The following is a 25,123-nucleotide window of genomic DNA, read 5'->3' as shown; positions in this document are numbered from 1 at the left end:
GAGAAGTATCAAATATATTTAATTTCCCTGAGCCTACAATCCACCCCCTGCTCTTGGAGACATGATACTATCTAGTAAACATAGCAAGCAGTGCAGGAATCTCAACTAAAGAATCCATGACAGATGGCCTCCAACTCCTGATTTAAAACCTCCAAGGAAGGACAGTCCACCACCTCTTATGGGAGTCCATTCCACTGCCGAACAGCTCTTACTGTAAGAATTTTTTTTCCAGGGTTTAGACGGAATCTCCTTTCCTGTAACTTGCACTCCTTGGTTCAGGTCCTACCCTTCAAAGCAGGAGAAAACAAATTTGCTCCATCCTCCAAGTGACAACCCTTTAGATATTTAAAGATGGCTACCATATCTCCTTTCAGTCTCCCCTTTACCAGACTGAGCATCTAGAACTCCTTCAACCACTCATCATGAGGCTTGGTTTCCAGACTCTTGATCAAGAAAAAATCTTGCACATACATTAAGGAGCAAGTCTGTGCCCTTGGCCCTACCCCAAGCATTGGGCACACCAGTTGGCCCCACTCTAAATGCTGACGTGCACATCAGGGCAACACAGCATGTACAATGTCAGGAGCAGGCCCAAGACCATTGTGCCAGTCTTTAGTAATCATGTAATTTTCCTTTCCCATAAACAACATGTGGACGATGGCCTTTTACAGTTATGTTTCAATATATGAAATCGCTGCTGTGTAACAAATTCAGGGCAGCGTTATACTAAGATTGTGCGACCATGCTAGAAAAATTGGCGCCTATGACTCACGGGGCAATTTTGTAACATTTAGAAATACATTGAATTTCCTTATGCTTATACAAGTTAGAATGTTTGGGGAAAATAATCACCATTTTTAATACTCAATTTTCTATTCTAATATTTTGTTTCAGTTTCTAGTACCTTTAATGAATCTTCCTGAGTAGAAAAATCTTCATAGACACCAGAATGAAGTTCTGGAGCATTCAGCAAGAGCTCAGCATCAGCTATAGCCAGCAAAATCTTGTTAATTTCAACCAGATATTCTGCAGGGAATGGAGATGCCCTCATTGTTGATGAGAGGGGACCTTGAATCTTCTGCAAGACTGCCTAAAGAAAAATAAACTAAAGCTTAGCTCTTTTAAAATAACATCAGTATAAGATAAAAACAAATTTCATTTATTTGTACAGTGGACCCTCCAGATACGAATTTAATTCGTTCTGGGGGTCCATACGTACCCCAAAAAGTCCGCATCTAGAGGCGCCACTTCTACACATGCGTAAAGCGTGCAGAGCGCTTCTGCGCATGTACGCACGGCGAAACCCGGAAGTATACACTTCCGGGTTTGCCACGTTCGCAACCCAAAAGTTACGTTACCCAAAGGTAACGTAATCCGAAGGTCCACTGTATTTGCTTTATGTCCTATCTTTCAGGTTCAATGCAGATTAAGGCCTTTTTAAAAAGTACTGAACTGAAAAATAAACTATTAAAATATACCAGATAAAATCAAGTTTTTAAAATTGAAATCCTATCCCCAAAACTAAAATCCCTGCCATGTGACTCCTTGTTATAATTAGAAGGAAGTATATCTACTTTGTCCATTGCAGGTACACCAATAACTTAATTTACTTTCTTTAAAATGAATCACCCTATATACCAATACAAATATACTCCAGTCAAGCAAGTCAATTTATCAGCTCCAGTTATGGGGAAAGGGTGGAGATAGCCCACCCTAAATTAACAGAAAGTCTTTTCCCAGGTTCTCGAAATGTGGACATTCATTTTTATAATTCTCAGTTGGCATGGAGGCTAATGCATGCCCATGATGACTTCTGACATTTTATGTCTATAGACACAGTAGGCTAAGTCAAAAGAGAACACTAAAAAGCTTGTTTTCCTACAGATAGCAAGAGCTTTCTCAAAATAGGAAAGGAGCCATACAACAAGGTTAAAACATATAATCAGTCTTGTAACTTTATTCCATACAGAGCATATCATTGTTTGGGGAGCTTCTCTCTCCTTCTTTAAAGCAGAAAGCATCAGGAGGAATGTGGGAAATAAAAGTACTTTGAAGTGCTGTGCCTGAGCCCCATCAACTTCTGGAAAACCATGAGTTCCCCAACCCTAGTTTAAAAGAATCAATTAGACAAATTCATAGAGATTAGGGTTCTGAATTGAAGCACCATAAGCTGGTGTTGATAAACAACCAGTAAATGGTCACCTTCATGCCTTGCTTCCAGAGACATCTGGTTAACTGCTGCTGGAAGCATAACACAGGACGAGACAGACCTTGATCTGATCCCCAAAGGCAGTTCATTCAAAAGGGAACAGCAATTATCTGCTTCTGTTCATCAAAGTTGTATTCTGCCCTTCCTCCAAGGAGCTCAGTTTGGTGTATGAATGGTTACCAAGCCAACCTTATACCAGATGCAATGAGCTAGATAATACAGTATCCCCAACTGGCTAATCACTAAAAGATGAAGCCAATCAAAACCAGGCACAAAAATATGGTTTATTCCTTTTCTGAACCACCATATACAGAATTGCATCTTCATCAGAGTCCAGCGCAGAGTGAAGGTCATCAACAAGGTCTCCAACAGAGAAATGTTAAACAAGTTGCAGTACTATTGATCAATTGCTGTTTTGTCACCTACAGTATGCCAAAAAATAATGAAAACCTCAAACCTCAGCACCCTAATGTTCAAGGTTCAATTCAGAGAAGACAGCAACTATGATTTTCCAGATCCTACACAAACAAAGGGCATTTGAGCCAGAAAAATAGACTGGGGCAATTCATATAAAATATTTTTAAAATATAAACCGCAAACCAATGATTAATACTTGGTGCAGCTCTACACATGCAAATCCATCTTTTTGATTTCTCTTCATTACTTGAGCACTACCTGTACAAAGGAGAATGGGGCTGACAATCAGGCTCCTACCCTGTCTGATATTTGCATGCTGACATCAATTCTTAACAGGAGGTTTCCTATGTGAAGTCCAGTGTGCAGAAGGGAGATGATCTGCTGCTACAAAGCAACAACTGGTACTTTTCCTAAATACATTTTTTGTGGGGTAAAACTGATCCAAACCTGTTGCTGGCCGCCTTCACTCTCATATTAATTCACCAATTTCAGCCCTTTTTGTAAGAAAATAATTGTCACCCATTCTCCTCACACTATCATCCCAACCTAAATTCCCTGACTTTAAAGCTGCTGTTAGCTCCATGGGAAGAAATGGAGGTAGCTGCTGACAAAACAGGGCACTAAATTGGGAGGACTTTAGGCATCATTATTCTATGCTGCATAAGCTTGATTTTGAGTCTTTCACATTCTATGTTCTCCTCAATAATTGGCTCTGGGCTTTAAAGTTATAGGAGAGTCATAAAGAGATTGATTCATTTAATTATAAAGTCCCATAACCAGAAATGCAAAAGTATTTGACAGATTGCCTAATGCACAAGCTTGTCCAAAAAATTACTTACTGCTTCAGACGACTCCTCACTATTATATAAAATATAACAACAATTCTTATGACAGACTAAATATTTGAGAAAAGTGGACGCATTAGAAATGGAAAATGAAAAGCTTTGTATGTATGAATAATTGAAACAGACAAGCTTTCTGAAGTCGGTATCACAGTACTGCACTCAATAAAATTCTCACAAATATTTGACTAAACAGCAGATTTTAATACATCCAATTTAAACACATCCAAAATAAAATCATAAGGGGTCAAATCAAAATCGGATTGGGGTTCACTTGACCCAGGGTTTACCAAGGTTCAAGAAACTGCCCAGAAACATAGCAGGATATGACCCTTTCTCCTTTGGTCATGCTCACCTGTGAGCAAAATCTGAACACAAGGAAAAGTTGAAAGGCCCAGGAAAAGCCTTAAGAAGAGACGGCTAATGAGCAGAGATAAAAATAATCACAGATTCCCATTCATAGATACCCCAGTTGTCCTGAGGCCAGAGAATTGAAGAGTAGCACACTCCAGCTTTTGCCAACAGCCAGGAAACCTAGGGTCACTACCTCCCGAAAGAAACATTGAGGCAACAGGGAGACCAGCTGGCCCTTACCATCAGCCAAATAAGAAGCAGCTACAAAGAGCTCACTTCTCCCCATCCTGCCTGAAAAAATACTCAGCTTTAGCTGTGTTTAGCCCCTGGGACTGCTAAAGTAAGAAGAAAGAACACTCTGGCCTCATCCATTGGCCAAAGGGACCAAAGTCATCAATTGCTATTCAAGCAGATGAAGAACAAGCTTGCCTGAACTGGATATAAATGCCCTCTCACAGCTCACCACTTTGTTCTGGCTTTGAATAACTAATCTCCCTCCTTCACCTTTTCCCTTTTCTCCTGTCTTTTTACCGTAGTTTATAAACCAAATGACAGGGTCTTTCTCTCATTCTCTCTCTCTTTTCCCCCTCCCTCTCTCTCTTTAATATGAGACACATTAGCAGACAATTATCTGAAAAACAAGACTGAAAATATAGTAAATAAAGAAGATCCACTTCTTTCAAGATTTCACATGCTATTGATAAATAATTTATCTGAAATGCAGCAACCTGAATGTAAGTAAATATGCTTTCGAATCTGATCTTTCACTACCCTGTACAGATCTAGCCTCAAAACTCAGTCATAACATTGCTGGATCCACTCACAACTGAATGTGTTAATGGCCAATGTAACATTTCAAAAAGAGATGGCAAGTTCTTGTAGCCCAATTATAGGAATGTGTCCTCTTCCTTAGTGGGGTCTAAAACATTAAACTCCAGCTAGATGGACAGATCCTCTATCAGCGTCCTTTACCAAAGGGTAAATTTTGTGCAGTGGTCCATTTTAGAATTTATTGACAATTTTATTTTGTCAAAAATATGATGACATTATTGACAAAAAAATTTTTTAAAAAACCCCAACCTGTAGTTACAGTTACAGTACTGGTAGTGAAAGTATATTGGCTAGATGGTCTGTTAGTGTAACTTAAGGGGAAAGTTTTTAAAATATTTTTTTCACAATAAATAAGATCTACCTGCAACCTCCCCTCCTCTTCTGCTTCCTCTGTTCCAGAAAGGCTTCCATCTGTCTCATTGAGCCAGTGCAAATGACTGTCTTGTTCTGTCTTATATTGGGAGAATGAAGGGGAGAGCTCCACCACCTGTCTCCTTTGTAATGACCTAAGTTCCTATAAGCAAAGAATGAAGGGAATATAAAGCAAATGGTTGACAGAAGCAGAAGAAAAGCAGTTGTGTATGCTCAATCACAGATGTTTAGAATCTACAAAAGAAGTGCAAGCTGAAATGGCAAAAGCGTTTGTTGACAATTACGACCCCAAACAACATCTGCCAGGGAGCCGGGTTGATATTGCATGCTGCCACAATACCAATTTCTGTCTTAACACAGATTGCCTTATTTGAAAAATAATTCTACCAAGGATCAATTTGCCTATTTCCCAGGGAACCAAATTTAAATGGTTCCCCAATCCTCGGCTGGAGGTGGGGTTCCTTGAAGGCATCTGAGGCAAAACAGGATCTTGCCAGGTTGAAGAAGAGGCTTCTCAAATGCTGAATGGTACATCAGTAATCCAGAAATTAAAAAAAAATGCAACCCCTCTTCTGTCCCACCCCCATTTCCCTTATCACCATGCTGGTGTAAATTAAGTTGTGGCTGGAGGCGGGGGCTAACGCCTACTCAGTTTCTATGGGCCTAATATGGAACTCTCTGGTTCCGTTGGGGAAGATGACAGGGAATTAGAAACAGGGCTCTGCCTTTCATCAGTCACAGACAAGAATAAAAGAGCTGAACAATTTTACCCAATATTGACATTTTTTTTAATATGGAGGCAATTGCAGATCTAATTGGCCCCGATCCCTCACCCAGTTTCAATAGCACATGCACCTATAAGCATATTTTCTTTCTTCCATTGAAAGTGGGTGAAGAGCTGACTCAGAAGGTCAAATTCATACAGAAGAATAACTGTGTGCAGAGAGTACTGGGTTTTGGGCAGAACTAAAATATTTAATGACCAATTCATCCATTTACCCATCCTAGTTTCAGGGTGACGAGAGAAAAGATTCCAATATATCAGAAGTGGAAAGCCATGTGCACCTGGGTTGAAAAGACATCTGTGTCAATGAAATGAAAAATCAGAAGTTGGGCATGGGTGCGTGCATGAGAGTTACAGAGTTTTCTGATGCAGGCAGGCACATGTTGCTTGGGAGAGAGGAAACTATACTGCAGATGTCTATCCTATTGGATGGGTGGGTGGAGGGAGAACACAATAGCTTCACCTTAGCGCTGCTTTGCCTGGTCTGCAGAAGCAGAAGCTGCAAACGAATTCTCTCATGCCTGCTCTCTTCCATTGGCTGTTGCAGTAGCTTTTCACCTTTTTGTAGAACATCCTCAATTTGAGCCCTCTCTTCATCCAACTAAAATGATAACAGCACAAAAACACTAAATGATACTTTAAGGGAAAATATTTCCCCTCCTCCCAAGAGGAATATAACAGGCAGTATTCAACAACAAAAAATATGCCTGAACAAAACAACTTCCACTTGCGTAATGGGACTCTTCCTTCTCCCAACCACATCCACCCTACACCTTACCAAAATCTGCTCTAGAAGGTTGGGGGAATCCCCAGGAAAGATTTAGGGGGTGCAGAGGGGGAGGAAAGGATGTAAAGTCCCTTTCTGCAGCAGAATTCATTCCGCTCGCGTAAGTGCTACAGTGAACACAACCCAGTATCTGTGAAGAGAAACATGCATAAAAATGTACAGAAGAATAGCTGAAAATATGTTTAATAAAGGCAAGTGCAATAATCTGTTTCATTCTAATCTCACACACCTTTTCATCATCTTCCTTTGATTCCATGTGTTTCTCTACAACCTTCAGCATATCCTGTAACTCACTTTCGAATTTATCAATGTCTGCAGAATCCACTGCAATTCCATGGGTCCCTTGCTTGACAAACACTTTATGAGCCTCCTGACTGAAAAGCATCTGATGGCAAATGGGAAGACAAAAACACACACATTGATTAATGCCTAAATAACTGCATCAGTAAAGTTGCACATGAACATCACGTTCAGAATCAGATTTTGCAGTGTAGGAGAACTTTGGCTACATATTATCCTGTTTCACTGGCTCAGTTGAAAAATGAAAAATACTAAGCTGCACCTAAGAACGCAGAATAAGGCTGAGAGTGATAAGCTGATTCGCATTCCCAGAGACCCAGGCTAAGGAAATGCCTAGTCATGAGTAACTGGGATACTCAAGACCTAGCTTATATGCTTTTGGAGAGTTGGAGGCATATCAAAAGTCAACGGGTGATATCCAGTTGTAACAGCCTGTTCAAGGAACAGCCATTCTGCAAGTGGGAGCCTCATTCTTAGCGCACTGCAACAGCCGTATTCTGTAAAAGATGTTGTGAAATCCTTAGCACAACCACTATTATTATGATACTTGGTGACAGTTAAGCTTGTGTGATACTGCTTGTTCAAGAACAAGTTCTCAATCATCTTGTGCTAGTGTTATGTTGGATCTCAAGCTTAGTGTTATGTACCCTTTCTACTAGACTGGTAGTATTTTGTAAATTAAATGCATGTGTGCTTTTTAAAAGAAGAACACCCAAGAATTATTACTTAAACAATATATCTTGTCAGGAGCAAGCAGATATTTGTTTGTCAATGTACAGCAATGTACAGTCATACCTCGGGTTGAATATGCTTCATGTTGAGCATGTTCGAGTTGCGCTCCATGGCAACCTGGAAGTAATGGAGCACATCACTTCCGGGTTTTGCCACTCACACATGCACAGATGCTAAAAATGACATCACACGCATGCGCAGAAGCGGCGAAAAGTGACGCATGCGTGCGCAGATGTGCCGTCGCTAGTTACGTTTGCTTCTGGATGCGAATGGGGCTCCGGAACGGATCCCGTTCGCATCCCAAGATACCACTGTACTATCTTTCTCTAAGTTATCATCAAAGTTCTCCCCAGCCAAAAAAAAAAAAAAGATCATAATCAACCAGCTCATCAATAAAATACTAAGAAGCAGCTTCCCTACCACATACACTTCTTATCAAAACAGGAGTTTGCACCTAGCTGAGATCTAAAAATAACTAAGTAGCATTCATTCCACCAAAGCATTAAGAACTGTTCAAGGATCTTAAGGGGAATGTAAGTGTGCAAAATCCCGTCAATATGGGCACATTACCCAAGAGCTGTTAGGGATTATGCCTACTGACCAGGAAATGTGCATAATTCCATCTTCATGGAAGGATTATGTGCACAGTCTCCATGAGGCCTGGTGAATGTCCACAATGGCCTGTTGTTTGCACCTCAGCTGCTTCTTTCTCTGAAATATGCACATTCTCTGTGGCCTTTTGGGGTTTATGTATACTGACCAGGAAATGTGCACACTTTCCTTGTCATGGAAGGGTTGTGTGCAAATTAACTGCTCAACTTACATTCCCCTTAACATATGGACTTCAAAATGGGAAGAAATCAATGCTTTGGGATCATGAAGCAACATCCTTGTTTTGCACAACATCTTCCATCCTTACCTTAGCACTTCTGATGTGCTGTGATACCTTCTCAAAGTTCCTGTTCAGTTCAGCCAGCTTCGGCTCTACCAGCTCACGGCATGACACACCACGGCCATTCATCAGCATAATAGCTTGTTCACGCACATTATCTACTCTGAGACTAACATCATCCAATTCTGATGTTAGACGCTGAGAAGAGGGGAAAAACAGCACAAGCTTAGTGTTCAGTACACAGCAGGATAAAACAGGGTGGGAGTGTAGCAAGAGAGTTATCAACCAAGAGATCTGGCGGAGTTTCATTTGGAACCAAAATATACTATTACTGTATAAGCCATGTCAGTAAGAGATTAGGTTTGCTACCTTCACTGTCTCTTCTTTCTTGCTGGCTGGCTTTTTCTCAATCTCATCCAACAGGGCTTCAGCTTGGTACAGCCAAGTACTTATGTGGGCGACATTCTCATCAAAAATCTCCAGTTGACTTTGGTGATTCTGGACAGCAAAGACAAGGATAAATCAATGAAAGAAATACCTAGAGAATGATCAATAAAATGAAAAAATGCTGCATATTAACAGGAAACACTTAGCAATAGATAGTCATCACTACGTTTATTTAGATTTCTGGCCCACTCCATGCCAAGACCTCTGGACAGTTTACAATAAATTTGCATACTCAATTCAAAAAGAAAATTAGACTAAAATTTAGAAGGTATTAAATCCGCACCCTATCCCCTTTTGCACTATTTTCTATCTCCTGCATCCATATTTTTGCTACAGGATAAAGCCTGCCCAGGCCCACTTCACCTCTCCCTAAGAACATACTTCCGAAAAGAGCATTGAAAATATGCAGCATTCATATCCCCACATCATAACAGGGTTTAATAGCCAATGAGTAAACCAGTATGCTCAAACACATAACAAATCCTTAACATATTCAAACAACGCTGCTCATTATAGATTGCTTTCTGTCAATTTTACATGAATGATTCTTTCACTGATAAAAGAATACATGGTTGTGAAATTGGATTTCCAAAAGTTCTTGATTTTTAAAGAATTGGTTTATTCTGATAGTAACACTTTATAGCAAAGGTTTTCAGATTGCAAAAGTATAGAGAAAGAAGCAAAGGTAGCAACTTTTAAAGCACTGGTGAAATTCTGCAGTGTGTTCACCTTATGCTTTGATTCAACATAAATTCTGAGGTTACCAGCACATGAACAATAGTGGCTAAACTATACATGTCCTGGAAAGGGTGAAGTGCCGTACAGCTTAAGCTGATAACAGGCATCCCCACAGAGATCACCTGAGCTTCCAGTGATGGATCGAGGAGCACCCCCAAACTATAAACTTGTTCCTTCAGCAGAGTGCAACCCCATCCAGAACCAGTAAACTCCCCAACTCCTGTACCTGGGAGCCACTCACCACAGTCCCCCATCTTACTAGGATTCAGTCTCAGTTTGTTGCCCTTCATTCAGCCCATCACTGCATCCAGGCACCAGTTTAAAACAGCCACAGCCTTTCCTGATTCAGGTGTAACAGAAATAGAGCTGGGCGTCATCAGCAATCTGATGGCACTGTGCCCCAAATCTCCCAATTACCACTCACAGCAGCTTCTTATAGATATTGAACAGCACTGGGAACACATGGTGAGAAGGCTATCATAATATACCTTATTGCCCTGCAGCAATGAACAGCACAATTGGCAGGAGTCTGGCACATAATTCCCCCAATGCTATTCTATAAACCTGGCCCCATAGTTCCATCAGTCCCCCACTCATGAAGATGGTCTAGGAGGATACTGCAGTATCAAAAGCCACTGAGAGATCAAGCAAGAGCAACAAGATCACATTTCCCCTATTCCCTGTAATGTTTCAGGGAGACCAAGGGTGATTTTGGAAAGATACCCGAGAAAGATTTTTACTTTTTTAAACCTTCAGATGTTTGTTTGAATGCATATCCTCACAGATACCCATCCCCCCCTTCAGAACTTCCCACATGGAAGGGAAACATCTGAATGAAGATTCTAAGCACTGGAATTCTCCCATGATCTGAACTTCTGCCTTGTCTTCCTCTCATTCCAGAAATGGGAACTGGTGCATATAGTGAAGTTTGAGGTGGGGATCATATGCAAAACGCCTCCCACCTCATTAATCCTACACATATTCAGGCAAATGTCTGAAGAGGGCTTCAGAGATATTATAGATGACCAGTCTCAATGGTGAATGACTTCAAATCAGGGAGATGACAGATAAATAGATAACTCACAACAGAGATCAGAGAGGACACAAGAATGAATTAAACTGCCATGGGTGCGTTAGATTCTCTTAATATTTTCTTTGGGATTATGGTTACAACATATTCGTGTCAAAAAGTAAAGGCTATTAAAACTGGCTGTTTAGATAGCAAGAATCTTACAAAGTTCAGGTAGGCACATTTTAAACTGAGCGAAATGATCTTCTAAAATTCATGACACATTTTAAAATTATATTGGCCCCTCACCTTTCTTATTAAGTAACTTCAATCCTAAATCTACCGGGCATGCTGATATCTTCTCTCTTCACAGGAATTTCTATGCTTTGTGACAGTACACACGGTGAGGCGGCTATCATAATGTACCTTATTCTGCTGAAGCTAATTACACTTTGGAAATCTTAATGTCAGACAGATAACTCGGCTAAAAAAAAAAATATTTTTAAAGGCAGCAAATATTGTAATGTAAAAATTGCATATAAGCTTACCAAAAGTGTATTGCACCAATCTTCCGTCCAAGTTCGGACTCTACTCCATCCAGCATTAAGAACACAGAGCTTTTCCTCCAAAGTCGTCTCACTGCCTTCCACTAAGGTCTGAAGTACAGCGCTACTCTCTGTTACACTGTTAAGATCAACCTTCTTCCTTTCCAGTTCTCTCAGCACATTCTAAAAGGCAACAGAAACTATTAACAGAACCAAATTCTTCATGATTGCAAAGTCAAAGATGGCATCAAATGCATTCATAGCATATGACCATGTTTCTAATTTGACCACCTTGCCTTTTCATATCATGTAAGGCACTTACCAGCCAACTGCATATATGCCCAAATGAACACGGGGTATTCTAACATTGACAGCGATATTTGCACGCATTGTAGAATTTTCACAGAAGTTCTAGCAGCATGAAAATTCTCCTTCAATAAAAGGCAGTTGAAACATTGTGAAGTTATTGGGACCATTTGACAGTTCTGCATTTCTGTGATCATACAGAGTAATGGACAGGGCTGACCCACCCATGAGGCAAGGTGAGGTGACCATCTCAGGTAGCAGGATCCACAGGGGTAACAGATCCCAATGTACATATTTATTCCCCCACTCTGCCCTTGTTCCTAATATCAATAATAATAATAATAATAATAATAATAATAATATGTTATTTCTACCCCGCCCATCTGGCTGGGTTTCCCCAGCCACTCTGGGTGGCTTCCAACAGAACACTAAATTACAATAACCTATTAAACATTAAAAGCTTCCCTAAACAGGGCTGCCTTCAGATGTCTTCTAAAAGTTTGGTAGTTATTTTTCTCTTTGACATCTGGTGGGAGGGCGTTCCACAGGGCGGGTGCCACTACCTCTGCCTGGTTCCCTGTAACTTGGCTTCTCGGAGCGAGGGAACCACCAGAAGGCCCTCGGCGATGGACCTCAGTGTCCGGGCAGAACGATGGAGGTGGAGACGCTCCTTCAAGTATACTGGACCGAGGCCGTTTAGGGCTTTAAAGGTCAGCACCAACACTTTGAATTGTGCTCGGAAACGTACTGGGAGACAGTGTAGGTCTTTCAAGACCGGTGTTATATGGTCTAGTGGGAAGAGGGATGTCATTTTGTGGTTTCTCTCAGGTGCCAAAATGTCTTGGGCAGCCCCTGCTACCTGAAATTAGCTACTGTTGGGAAATGAAGTTGTAATTTTTAAGACAACTTATATCTTCCTCTTGCCTTTATCAAATTTGATTTTATTAGATTCTGCCATTTATTTTATTATGCAATTACTCCATGTTCCAGTTCCATTTGTTATTTCATAAAGTTTCTTGTTCTGCATGTGGGGAACTATATATCTATCTATTATGGAGCAATTCAAACTACTTTTTGTCTGCATGTGTGCATGTACTTTTCATGAAGTGGAGGGAACCTTATGTAATTCTTCCCACTATAATATACATTTTTGTATAATAGTATGTGCGCAAGCACTTGTTAATTAATAAAGTAGTGCCTTTTCTCTAAATCACTGTGGAGCACAGAGGATATTGCAACATTTCAAATACATTACACTGAAACATTTAAATACTACTAATCATATTGAAGTATGTTGTATACAGATAGTAAAAAGGTCCTCAGATCACAATTATTTGTAGCCATTTTAACATAAGAAGGATTTGTGCAGTTTCCTTGCACGACAAGAAATTATACTGTTCCATTTTTAACATCAATCCTCAGAACACAATACTCCTCCTTGTAGGCTAATGACTTTTTGCACTCAATTAGGCAAATAATTGACTAACCATGACATTCTCTAAAATAGCAATCAATAATTAAAACAAGCAATTAAATTCAAAAAGCCAAGAACTGTATTACGTTATGGAAAATGAAACACATTGGTGAGTCTTGGATCTAATACGCCTCTTTTTGGCTGGCACAATTCAGCTTTTAGAGAAAAGATTTTTTTTAAAAATGTCTATAATAAGGCAATCAAATTTAAAAGATAGTTTAAGGTTTTAAATTATCCATGCCAGCTTGGGAAAAAGCAGTAAAAGAAGCATAGACACAATATATGCTTAAATATATGCTCAGAACTAAGTATTGGGGAGAAATTTGGAACAAATTATGGTATTTGTGTAGTTAGCTACTTGGTTGATTTTTTAAATAGGTAAAAAAAAATATCTTTATATAGCTATTTTAACCACTTTAATCCATCACTGAGGGAATTTATCATGTAAGAGATAGCAAATATTAAGTGTTGCTGCTGTGGAATTATAGAGATTAGCTCCTCCAATGCGGTTTTGTATAGTGGTTACAGATCTAATAGCTAATTTCAACATTTTAAATAATTTTCTTTGAGCAACAGCCAACAAAAAGGCTTATATTACTAAACTCTAACTTATCCTAGAAGAACAGACAGAGGTGAAGATAGGGGTTGGCAAAAACAGCACCCGACGAGAACACAGGCCCAGGTGGAGTGCAAAAAATCACCATTCAGACTATGAAGTGTATGGTGTATATGTGTGTGGTGCCACACCTCCGCTGTTGCAGCAAGATCAAATGCAGAAGCCTCCCATCCTTCTCACACCGTGGCAAAATTATGGGGGGGGGGGGGTTCAATACAGCTCCTTGCCAGGGGCAGAAGAGACCCTTGGTACACCTCTGAGAACAGAGGATAAACACTACCCACTCACAATAATCATGTACCATATGCAATGTTTTTAGAATCTAATGCTGGAAGAAAATGCCTAAGATTTTCCTATTTATAATCAGCAATGCATAGTTGACCACCATTTGCATAGCAGAAAATTCTGCTTGAAAAGCATGCGTCAATTTTTCTTCATCAGCTTAATGTAAACCAGGAAAAAGTTGCACTATGGACTAAGTATTGAACCAGCAAAAAGCAGCACAACAATTCCTTCTAGTGCAACAGGACTTTCCACCTTTCCTTCCCCTAGCCTCCAGCTCTCTGGTGCCCTCCCCAAATTTGCTCTGGGTGGTCCAGAGACCACCATCCCCCGCAAGAACAGTGGGGGGGGGCCGGTTGTTCCATCAGGCAAGCTGAACATGGGGGGATGAGGACAGATTGTTCCATCAGGGAAACAGAAAAGGAGAAAAACTATTAAATAAATTATTTGGAAGCACTATGAGCCTTGCAGCTGGGTTGCTATTGACACTGCAGCAAAAATTAAGGCAACAGTAGCTTCACAAGTGAACTAGAGGGACAGAATTATGTTGGTGCTTCTACATAGTCTGGAAATTTCTAGCGCTTATATAATTTGTTTAATTTATATACAAGGCTTCAAGATGGGCTACTCATTAGAAAGTTCATTTTTGTTAACAGTTGCTCCAAAGATGAAATAGAAACAATTGTCTCTGTTTTGTTTTCAGTTTTTAAATCACAAAGGAATACAAAGGAGAAAGGACAAGATACAGTTTTTCTTACTTTAGCCCATGCGATTTCAGTGTCCAGATCAGTGAGCAAATTCTCTGAGGTGGACTTGTGCACTAACTCAGCCTCCGTAGCCTCTAGCCATTTCGACAAGGAAAGAGAGACTTCCTTGAGCTTACATGACAGCTGCAATGCCTGCTCCAAATCTTGCTTCCCTTCAGTGACCTGCATAAGAAACCCAGCATGTAAAAACAGAAATAAGGAGTTCTGCTTCTTCAATAAGAAGTACGTAGCAGTGAAAGTAATTGGCAACACCCAGGTGGTATTTTTATAAAAGGTCATACTAAGAAAAAAGAAAAAAGGGATCCAGAGGGGATCCTGGAAATGACACGCTGCTTAGCTCAGGAAAACTGGTGGAAAGTATAGGTAAGGTAAAAGTAAAGGACCCCTGGACGGTTAAGTCCAGTCAAAGGCAACTATGGGGTTGCGGTGTTCATCTCACTTTCAGGCCAAGAGAGCTGGCGTTTGTCCACAGACAGCTTTCCGGGTTATGTGGCCAGCATGACTAAACCGCTTCTGGCACAACGGGACACCGTGACGGAAACCAGAGCGCATGGAAATGCCATTTACCTTCCTGCCGCAGTGGTACCTATTTATCTACTTGCACTGGCATGCTTTCAAACTGCTGGGTTGGCAGGAGCTGGGACAGAGCAACGGGAGCTCACCCCGTTGTGGGGATTCGAACCGCCAACCTTCCGATCAGCAAACTCAAGAGGCTCAGTGGGTTAGACCACAGTGCCACCCGCGTCCCTAGTTTAATGTCCCTGCTTAGCTTAATGTCTGGCACAGGAAAACTGGTGGAAAGTATATTTAAACATAAAGTAACCAATCCTATAGAACAGCAAGCTGAAGTAGGCTTCTGCAACAGCAAATTTTGTCTCGCTAATCTATTAAGAGTTCTTTGAGAGTGCCAACAAAGCATATAGAAAGAGGTGATCCAGCTTGCTAGACAGAGCATCCAAGGTGGCTTACAATTTAGATTATACATCACAATGAGGTACTGAAGAACAAACAGTTCAGAAAGAGAGCAAAACTAAAACATTTGAAGATGCAGTGTGCAAAGTTAAAACAATCCAAAAGCCTTAAAAAATAAAATGCACTGACCATTTATATAAAAAACAAAAAGAAGGAAGCCTGCCATGGTTTCCCAAGGAAGAGCTTTTTACAATCTTAAAACCATTACAGAAAAGACCCTATATGTGTCCCAGGCAACAGTACCTCTGAAGGCAAAAAATCAAAGAGCAAGGCCTCTAATGGTCATAAGGGTAGTCTGATTCATGTGGCAGAAGACTGTCCTCAGATAGCCTGGCCCCAAAGCCCAAAAGCAGCACACAACTCTTACCTGTGCACCCAGATCATTGTATAGAAACTTCAATGCTGTCAGTTGTTCATCCATGCTCTTAGGGTTATCTGTTTGTTGTTTCTGTACAATTTGCCTTCCTGTTTTGATTACAGTTTCCACTTCAAGCTTTACTTCACTGAGAGTCTTGTAGAGTTTCTAGAGCCAGAATGAATTACACATTTGTTACCGTTTAACGTCTCAAGGCTTGTCTGTTTCTGTTTCCAAATAATGGTTAAACTTGTTCATGTCATATTACTTCTTGAAAGCAGGTGAGACATAACAATGCATCAATTCAAACATCCTGGACATAACAAATGTTTCATCCAGAGTTTTAAGAAATAGATGTTTGGGGTTTTTTGCTTTAATGCTAAATATGACAAAGATAAAATTATGTTATGTACGCTGCATCAAATTTGTCTCTAGGTACCATTAAAGTGAAAAGTTAAGTAAGCTTCCCTTAGAACTATTTTGATAATATGAAAGTGTTACGTTCTTTTGATAATTCAATCTAGGTATAAGAACCAAATCACTTAAAAAGAATTGTTCCTTTTATCCAAGCTTTCCACCAAATCTGTGGATACGCTTCTATAGAAGGATATCTTTGGTAGGAGTCTTCATTTCAGTTGAGACACAGAAGCAAAGTATCTTAAATCTTCATGACCTCATGGATATAATATGGAGGGAGAGGAAAGTAGGAAAGTGCAGCCAAAATTCTGTATTACCATGCACTTATCGAAGTGAGACTGAATTACATCTGGGTCAATATCCTTCACATCCAAGACACGGAGCTCAGCCTTTACACTGTCCAGAACCCGTTTACAATCCAGCATACGTTGCTCAAAGTTCGCTGGTTTCTGGAAAAGCTGATACTTTGTGGATACCTCCCGCAGTTTCCTCTGTTTATAAAAGAAGGCAACAATATCAAACTGTGACCAGAAAGAAACGCCCAAGAGGTTTCAACAACCCTCCTCCTTCATCTCATTGCTTAGACCATGCAGCACGTCTCCCAGATACCTACCCTAGTTTCTTGTACAGTCTTGAGCCTAGCACAGGATGTTTGTCCTTATCTTCAAAGGACTCCAGATTCTCATGCCCTTATCACATCTCTCTGCTCTTAAACCTCAATACGTCTCTACCTGTGACTGTCACTCCTCCAGCAAAACCCTCAGCTATCCAAGGTCTCCTGCTCCCTCAAATGATTTCATCCTTTCTCCCACTATGCGAGAAATACCTCTTACTTATGTCTAATATGACCCACAGGAAGCTGCCTTATACTGAATTAGTTGTCTACAAAGACCTACTGTCAGTTCCCTAGTTCCCATGCTAGGGGTCCAGCCTGGCAAGCCATGAGAAGTGGTCCATCAGTTCCCCACCAGCCTGGGCTTATCACCAAGTCTCAAAGGTATTGTGCTCAGTGTTCAGGATAAAACCCTTTGCCTATTTTTAAGAAATTGTTCCAAGCTAATTAGGTTTTATGTAGACTTATTGTGTAATTTACAATGTAATATGCTGTATGCAGGCTAGTCCTGTCCCAGGGTCAGGCTTTAGTAATATGGCACTCTGAGCAAGGACAAAATTCGGCACACACTCCCAACTTTGAGTAGATACACATATAAATATAGGTATGATGTTGATGATGTTGATGATGCACCCTCTTAGCTCTGTGCCCTGTGGAGAAGAACTGCCCACACCACCCTAAATCCAGCACTGCCAGTGCTTTACACTCAGAAGCTATATGTATTGTGCACTGATTCCTGTTGTACATGAATAAAGTGCATAGCCTTCACCCATAAGTGCGCTTACCGCCCCCGAATCACAAAGAAAGCTGCCTTTTGTCAGAACACATCCTGCATACGAATTCTGAAATAATTCAGATCATGCTTTATTTCTACAACTAGCAGTGTCAACCTCCCATTTTATTTTTGGAGCTGTTCCAATGACAACAAATGTATTGAAATTTAGAAGTCAGATCAACAGATAATCTAAACAAACTTCTAAGATGCCCTTCATCCACTGGATCTCAGAGTGATTTTCTAATGATTAATAGAACAATTAATATTGAAAAGCAGCATCCACACAAATCAAAGACGCACAAGAAATTTATAAAGCAACAAAATTATTTATCTATTAAACTTCTGCAAATCAAATTCAAGTAGCAGGACTCATGTTTATCATCCACAGATGCCCTCTTCATTTTTTACTTATGCGGTCAGTTACACTCAGTTCTGGTCACCGGCAAATGCTTGTGATATTTACCTGCAAGGCATCCAATTGAGACCCACTACGAGGAGATCTGCATTCTGGGGAGGCTGGCATCAACGACCGCACGTTCTTTTTTAGCTCTTCCAAGGTGGATTCATGAGCAGCAATTTCAGTTTGGATTTTCTGCCAAGTCGTTATTGGAAAGGCAAAAAACAGTACATGGCAGATATCAGCCTTACTAGCAATAAATCACACCACAGAAGTCTATTATGAGTGCTACAGTGTCAACATCAGTCATGCTGGCTTTGATGATAGGCTCCTTTTTTCAAAGTCATTAGCCGTATTACAGCAGGTACTCCAATGTGTCCGCCTACACACACATACACAGCTAAATTATACGGCACAGATTCCTTTCAAGAAGCAATCTATCATCATCCTACACCCAAAAATCCTGCGTGGCAACAAAAGTCTACTGAAAATACCTGTGCCTCCTGTGGCATTTGGAAGGCATCTATTCTGTCGGTCAAGTACGAAGTTAGCTGTCTATCCAGATCCTTCAAGCTCTCTTGTAGGACTTGCAACATGTGCTCGGTTTCCCGCATTGTCTGAAGCTGCTGTTCCAAGCAAATCTGTCTGCTCACTGCCTGAATTTTGAAGCAAAAGAGTAAGTTGCACAGCATGATTACTTTTGAATTTGAACACAGAAAAATATGAATATGAAATAAAATGAGAACTGCAATTTCCTTTCTTGCTGACAAGGGCTGCAATTTAAGCACTGAATTTTTCAAGATTATGAACCACTCCTAACAGAAGAGCACTTAATTCAGAGATCCTTAACATGGGAAGCCCAAACAAAGATGTACATGATTATGTTCCCCCATCAGCATCATTCATCTCAACATACGCAAGAATGGCATGGTTGGAGGCACAGCTTGAACTCTCTAGGGAATTCTATCAATCATTTCCTACTATAACGTGTTTATAAAGGCTGCCAACATGGATGGCTTTTCCCCAGAGAAAACCCACTCCATACAGCTGAACCGGAACAAATGGCAAATGAGTTTTCCGTGGATTGACGTTTGCTCCAAGTCAGCAGTAAAGAGCGGATCTTCCAAAGGAAAGTGGTAGGACAAACAGAAAACCGCTTGGACCTGTGCCTAGTGTCTAAGCAAAGTGTGGACAAGCCCAAATCCATTAAGAAAAAGGTGATCAATGGATACTCATGATGATGGATGTGTGTACCACCTCCGGTACAGTGGTACCTTGGTTTACGAACTTAATCCATTCCAGAAGTCAGTTCTTAAACCGAAACTGTTCTTAAACCGAGGCACGCTTTCCCTAATGAGGCCTCCCGCCGCCGGTGCCCTTCCACCATTTGGCTTCCATTCTTAGACCGAGGTAAAGTTCACAAACCGAAACACTACTACCGGTTTTGCAGAGTTCATAAAGCGAACAGGGATGTTCTTAAACCGATGTACCACTGTATAATTAGTGTGCCTTTGAATGCCAGTTGCCACAAAACACAAGAGAAGAGACTACTATTACACTAATGTCCTGCTTGTGGGCTATCCATAGGCATCTGGTTGGCCTGAGAAAACAAGATGCTAGACTAGAGGAGTGCTTGATTTGATCCAGCAGGGTTTTTCTTATGTTCTTTTCATTGTTGTTCTTAGAACATTACTGCTGAAATTCATTTTATTCAGCTCTCTCTCTCTCTCTCTCTCTCTCTCTCTCTCTCTCCTCTTAGGCAAGATCCCTTGGGTCTTAAACATTACTAATGCTTTCACAATCACACACTTCAAAGGTCAGGGAGCAGGTCGCACTCAAAAACAGAGGTTAAGTGATTCTTTTAAAACCACTTGGCCGTATCAGTCATCAGAACAGATGTGAGTGAATAGAGTAAGGCAATATGCAATGGAAATGTGATCAGAACTGAAAGCTGCTGCAAAGGAGTCCCTTGCTCAAAAGAATAGCTGTGGCTCCACCAAGATAGTATAAATTCACTGTATGGCAGTATAACTAATAGTTGAGACAAGTGTTCCTATAAGTAGAACTCCATTTGCTGTGCACACCCACTAGAAGAGGGGCAAGGTCATTTTTGCAGAAACCCGTATCCTCTGAAAAGCTGCAGGGGAGGTTGGATGGGAACTGCAGGTATAAGAGGGAAGTGGCAAAATCACCCCCTCTTCCTCCAGCGAGACTCTTCAGCAGATCTCAGTGTATTCCATGAACAGAGGGAGTCCCTCCCTCAAAAAGTAGAAGGGACCTTTTGGATCCAACCCTGTGTTACACATTGCTGGTAGCATCCTGCTAATCTCTAAAATGAATCTGAGTCGCCAACCCAGTTCTTAATCTGTTTTGTGATTTTCAGAATTAATCTGGTTAACCGTTAACACACTTCAACTAATATTCTGCTAATATTGCCAACAAAGGTCTGTATAGTTAAAGCCATGGTCTTCCCAGTAGTGATGTATGGAAGTGAGAGCTGGACCATAAAGAAGGCTGATCGTCGAAGAATTGATACTTTTGAATTATGGTGCTGGAGGAGACTCTTGAGAGTCCCATCGACTGCAAGAAGATCAAACCTCTCCATTCTTAAGGAAATCAGCCCTGAGTGCTCACTGGAAGGACAGATCCTGAAGCTGAGGCTCCAATACTGTGGCCACCTCATGAGAAGAGAAGACTCCCTGGAAAAGACCCCGATGTTGGGAAAGATTGAGGGCACGAGGAGAAGGGGACAGCAGAGGACGAGATGGTTGGACAGTGTTCTTGAAGCTACCAGCATGAGTTTGACCAAACTGCGGGAGGCAGTGGAAGACAGGAGTGCCTGGTGTGCTCTGGTCCATGGGGTCAAGAAGAGTCGGACATGACTAAACGACTAAACAACAACAACAAATATTCCGCTTACAGAAAGGTTTTCTTCCCTTTTGCACAAAAGCTTATGGGAACATTCTCACAGTCTTTTTTTCCCTTGCTTACTTATGATGGCAAAACATTAGTTTACATATTGCCTCTTACTGATTTTTAGAAGCATGGAAGGAGTCCATTTATAAATCAACAATATCATCTTTTGTTCTGCCCTGCACAGTGGATTGTGACCCACCAACCTAAATGCAGCCAACCAGTCTGAATGTTAGCTAATCAGGGGCTTAGTAAGGCTTCAATTTTTGCTGTGTGTCTGACAGCTGCCAAACACCTGGAAGGCCACAATGGATGATTTGTGCATTATTTGGCTTGGTGGGTAGCAAGTTGTACAGGTCTGATCTTGATACTAGGTGCCAAAGATTACTGTTACTATTTAAAGCTTTGTTACATACTGAATATAGAGGCACTAGTGAAAACAAATTATCCATCTTACTAAAAATAGAAATTCTTACCACATGACTTAATTCTTCATAGCGGGCATTGAAAGCTTCCAATTTTTCACTGATGATTTCATCAAGGATCCCTCCATCAATCAACGTTTGGCCAAGTTCCCGAATTTGAGTCCGGTTATCAGTTGGATGGCGTAGGACAGATTCCAGTGACTAACAAGAATTGCGTTGTTAGTTTTTTTTAAAAAAATGCATCACAACAATGCAACAAAAACTAGTATAGGTAACTCAAATCTTACATTTATTTTACTTGCACGATCACAGCTTTGGGTGGGGAATAAACAAATGGAGAGCAGAGGAAACCTGCTCTCAATTTATTTCCCAGCCCCAACCCATGCAAAGCTGCAGTCGCAGACTTACCTGACTTTGGGAAGGTAGTGCACTACCTTGTGCCTCCTCACCAAAACCCAGCACCTCGCTTGCCAGCTTTGGGAAGGTGTTGGAAGGGGTCTGAGAGCCTGACAAAGCCCTTGCGCCTCCTTCCCAAAGCCAGGCAAGCATTTACATGTTTATGTGTGGACCCCAGAACCAAATCCTCACATAAAATGTGAGTTGCCTGTATCTGAAAGCATGTGGAAACAATTATTTTAACCTGCCTGCCAAACACCAAACACATCTCATGGAAGTGCATTGAGTAGCTCCAGGACAACAACCAACAAGGTTCTGCTTCTTGTTGAAGCCAATCTGACCTGCAGCAATGATGGGACCTGAAGCAGATCCTCCTCAGCTGATCTCAAGCTATGGAGAGTTTCGCCCTGAAATATCCAGGACCCAATGCATTTAAGACAAAGTGAGAACTCATAATTTTGCCCAGAAACACACCTGTAACCTGTTATGTTGTCTGAGCACCACTGTTTGAACATCATGCTGGTGCGCACCTGACAGCACTTGTTAACCTGTACCCTGCTAGGCCTGCAGAACCAGCAACTTTAGCAAACACACAGAAGAGTAGTCATGATGGATGTATATATAGACGCCTGTCATTTCTGTGCAAGCAGTACTGAATGTTTTGCTAGATTTTGCTAACTGCTGTGTGAGACTGGCATCCTGGATGTTGCTAAGATTAAAAGGAAACATCACACTGTCAACATAATGTTACCTGCATGAAGAATACAATATCCATGGAGTCAAAACAAAGGTGAAAGCCAGTGCTGAAGTGCGTCAAAGGTGACTTAAGTGAAGAACTGCTGAAGAAGCAGGGGTCCCAGATGCACAATTCCCCTTCCCAGATAGATTATAGTCTTTGTCCTTCACTCATGTGGTTAAATTAATTGAAAAGATGGAAAACTCCCATCCTCTTGGCCCAGTTTCCAATCAACATAAAAAGTGTACGGAGAATCATTTTTGCTCCTTTTCACTGCTAGCTGCTACCTGCTGTCTAACTCTGCTTCACATGCTTTCACACAGCTGAAGCTCAAAAGATCCTGCTGTATCAGTCTGGATTTGTAACAATGAACTTTAGTCCAACCTGCTAGTATGCTTGGGAACTTAGAAAATCTGTTTCAAAATTAGAGGAAGTTAGGAGGTGTCCATATTAATTATTTGATTACTTTGTCAGTGCAATCACCAAGACTTGCATATACAATTTATATCACATTACTTTAAGCTGTGGTTCGAGGACCCGACCCCCGCAATGTGGAATGAATACGCAAGAGAACACGTGATATAAGGTTAATGGGCAAGAAAAGGCCACAACTTTATTGATTACAGCAGTGAAAAGGTATTGGCTTAGGCATTGGATGTCTAAAACAAGGGGGTTTATTCGCCAGTAGGTGGAGCCTGTTGATGCTAATCCAACTATAGGCTCTCCCCTGATGTCACCGAGGGTCGTGCCATGGCCTCCCGCCAAGCAGGCGTCGGACAGAGTACACGACCGCCAGATTCCTTTAACGGAATACCCAAAAATTGAGGCATAGGCGATGGCCACACCTAGCCCTTCGACACACCACAACACATTATTCCAATGCCTAACCTACCCACCAATACCACAAAAGTTGTGACGATTGCTAGGGGCGGAGCTCGGGCTCCCGCCCACAACCACCCCCCTCTCTTCCAGGGAGGAGAGTCTTTGCTTTATTTTCACGAACTTCATAATTATTTAAGTTACTTGGTTATCTTAAAACTGTATAACAACATTAAGCTTTGTACACAAATAAGCCGATTGATTTGTTTCACTTGCAGTCTTGAGCTTTTATCAGTGATCATGCTTTACTCTTTGTCTCACTGGGTTGCTGCTGAGCAAGCCCTGATTGAGGGGATGCAATGAGCACTGGCGTATTGGACTGGCATACACTAGTGTTGATTGGATCCCCAAATTTGGCCAGTTGTAGTTTCCACACCATCTTTATGGACAGCCACTCATAAAGCACTTTGCAACTGTCTAATCTAGGTGTCACTGTGGCATGGATTACAGAGTTCAGGTCACTGTCCTCCAACTGGAAAAAGGTACACCAGTTAATTAAGGCAATTACTGAGATTTAAAGCACTTTTGGAAGAATTAACCCCAAAGGACATCTGTATCAATAAATAAAACCAAATATACAATAGCTTAACTATTATAAAGATTAGGTGGAACTGTTTATTCATTACCAATGCAACGATCATATGATGTAATGTAGCAGAAAAATATTGTTCTAATAAATAAATTAAAAGTCTATGTTCATTTTCTGCCTTTTCCTTGAACATACAGGAATTGATGGAATGCCTACCATACCTCAAGCGCTTCATTGACAGCATCCACTTTATCTGGCAAGTTTTCAGTGCTTTTCATCCTTTCCTCCAAAGTATTCAGCCAGGCTGTTTCTAGATCCAGATAGTGGAGCAGCTCAATCCAGCAAGACCAGACTTCCTGAAGGTGATGGGATTTCATTAAAAAAACACAACTAAATTACATTTCAGAGACAAATCCCTATTCAATCTAGAGAGGCACCTATTTCTCAAGTTTCGATTGGCACTCTAAATAGAGTTAGTTGTCAACCAGCAAGATCTTCATTAACCTCTGCATACACTCCACAATTTTTTTAGCAACAAGCCCTGGCAAACCACACTCTGCAGTATAGCATGTCCTATCCTGGCCCAAGTTTTACCACCTATCCCATCTTTTGCTACACCTAAATGCATACCGTTCCACTGGAAAGTGTGAGAGCTATGAGATAAACCAATGGATCTTGCTCTGTACCAATACCCACATCAATACAGTATAATCTCTCTAAATAAAATTTTGGCATGCTCTGTCAGCTTAGCAAATGAAGATACAGTGGTGCCTCGCAAGACGAAAAGAATCCGTTCCACGAGTCTCTTCGTCTTGCGGTTTTTCGTCTTGCGAAGCAAGCCCATTAGCGGCTTAGCGGATTAGCGCTATTAGCGGCTTAGCGGATCAGCTGATAAGCGGCTTAGCGGCTTAGCGGATCAGCTGATAAGCGGCTTAGCGGATCAGCTGTTAAGCGGCTTAGCGGCTTGGGAAAAGGGGGGGGAGGAAAAAAACCCCGCAGGAACTCGCAAGAC

General features: G+C 41.1%; 1 protein-coding gene across 1 annotated transcript in view; it reads right to left on the bottom strand.

The window, feature by feature from the left end:
• UTRN (utrophin) overlaps window positions 1–25,123 on the bottom strand; it is a 317,035-nt gene that overhangs the window by 204,415 nt on the left and 87,497 nt on the right. The window contains exons 28-41 of the mRNA XM_083607527.1: window positions 24,333–24,467; window positions 21,623–21,772; window positions 18,728–18,889; window positions 18,300–18,428; window positions 16,766–16,939; window positions 16,044–16,199; window positions 14,696–14,866; window positions 11,263–11,442; window positions 8,890–9,018; window positions 8,548–8,718; window positions 6,826–6,981; window positions 6,273–6,410; window positions 5,015–5,167; window positions 905–1,090 (exon numbers count right to left, since the gene is read on the bottom strand). Of these exons, the coding sequence (XP_083463653.1) occupies window positions 905–1,090; window positions 5,015–5,167; window positions 6,273–6,410; window positions 6,826–6,981; window positions 8,548–8,718; window positions 8,890–9,018; window positions 11,263–11,442; window positions 14,696–14,866; window positions 16,044–16,199; window positions 16,766–16,939; window positions 18,300–18,428; window positions 18,728–18,889; window positions 21,623–21,772; window positions 24,333–24,467 (2,190 nt within the window). The remainder of the gene's footprint in view (window positions 1–904; window positions 1,091–5,014; window positions 5,168–6,272; window positions 6,411–6,825; window positions 6,982–8,547; window positions 8,719–8,889; window positions 9,019–11,262; window positions 11,443–14,695; window positions 14,867–16,043; window positions 16,200–16,765; window positions 16,940–18,299; window positions 18,429–18,727; window positions 18,890–21,622; window positions 21,773–24,332; window positions 24,468–25,123) is intronic.

This window comes from Podarcis filfolensis (genome assembly GCF_964270895.1).
Source record: "Podarcis filfolensis genome assembly, chromosome: 3".
Lineage (NCBI taxonomy): Eukaryota > Metazoa > Chordata > Lepidosauria > Squamata > Lacertidae > Podarcis > Podarcis filfolensis.
Note: the sequence above shows the minus strand (reverse complement) of the source record. Positions and strands in the feature narration are given on the sequence as shown.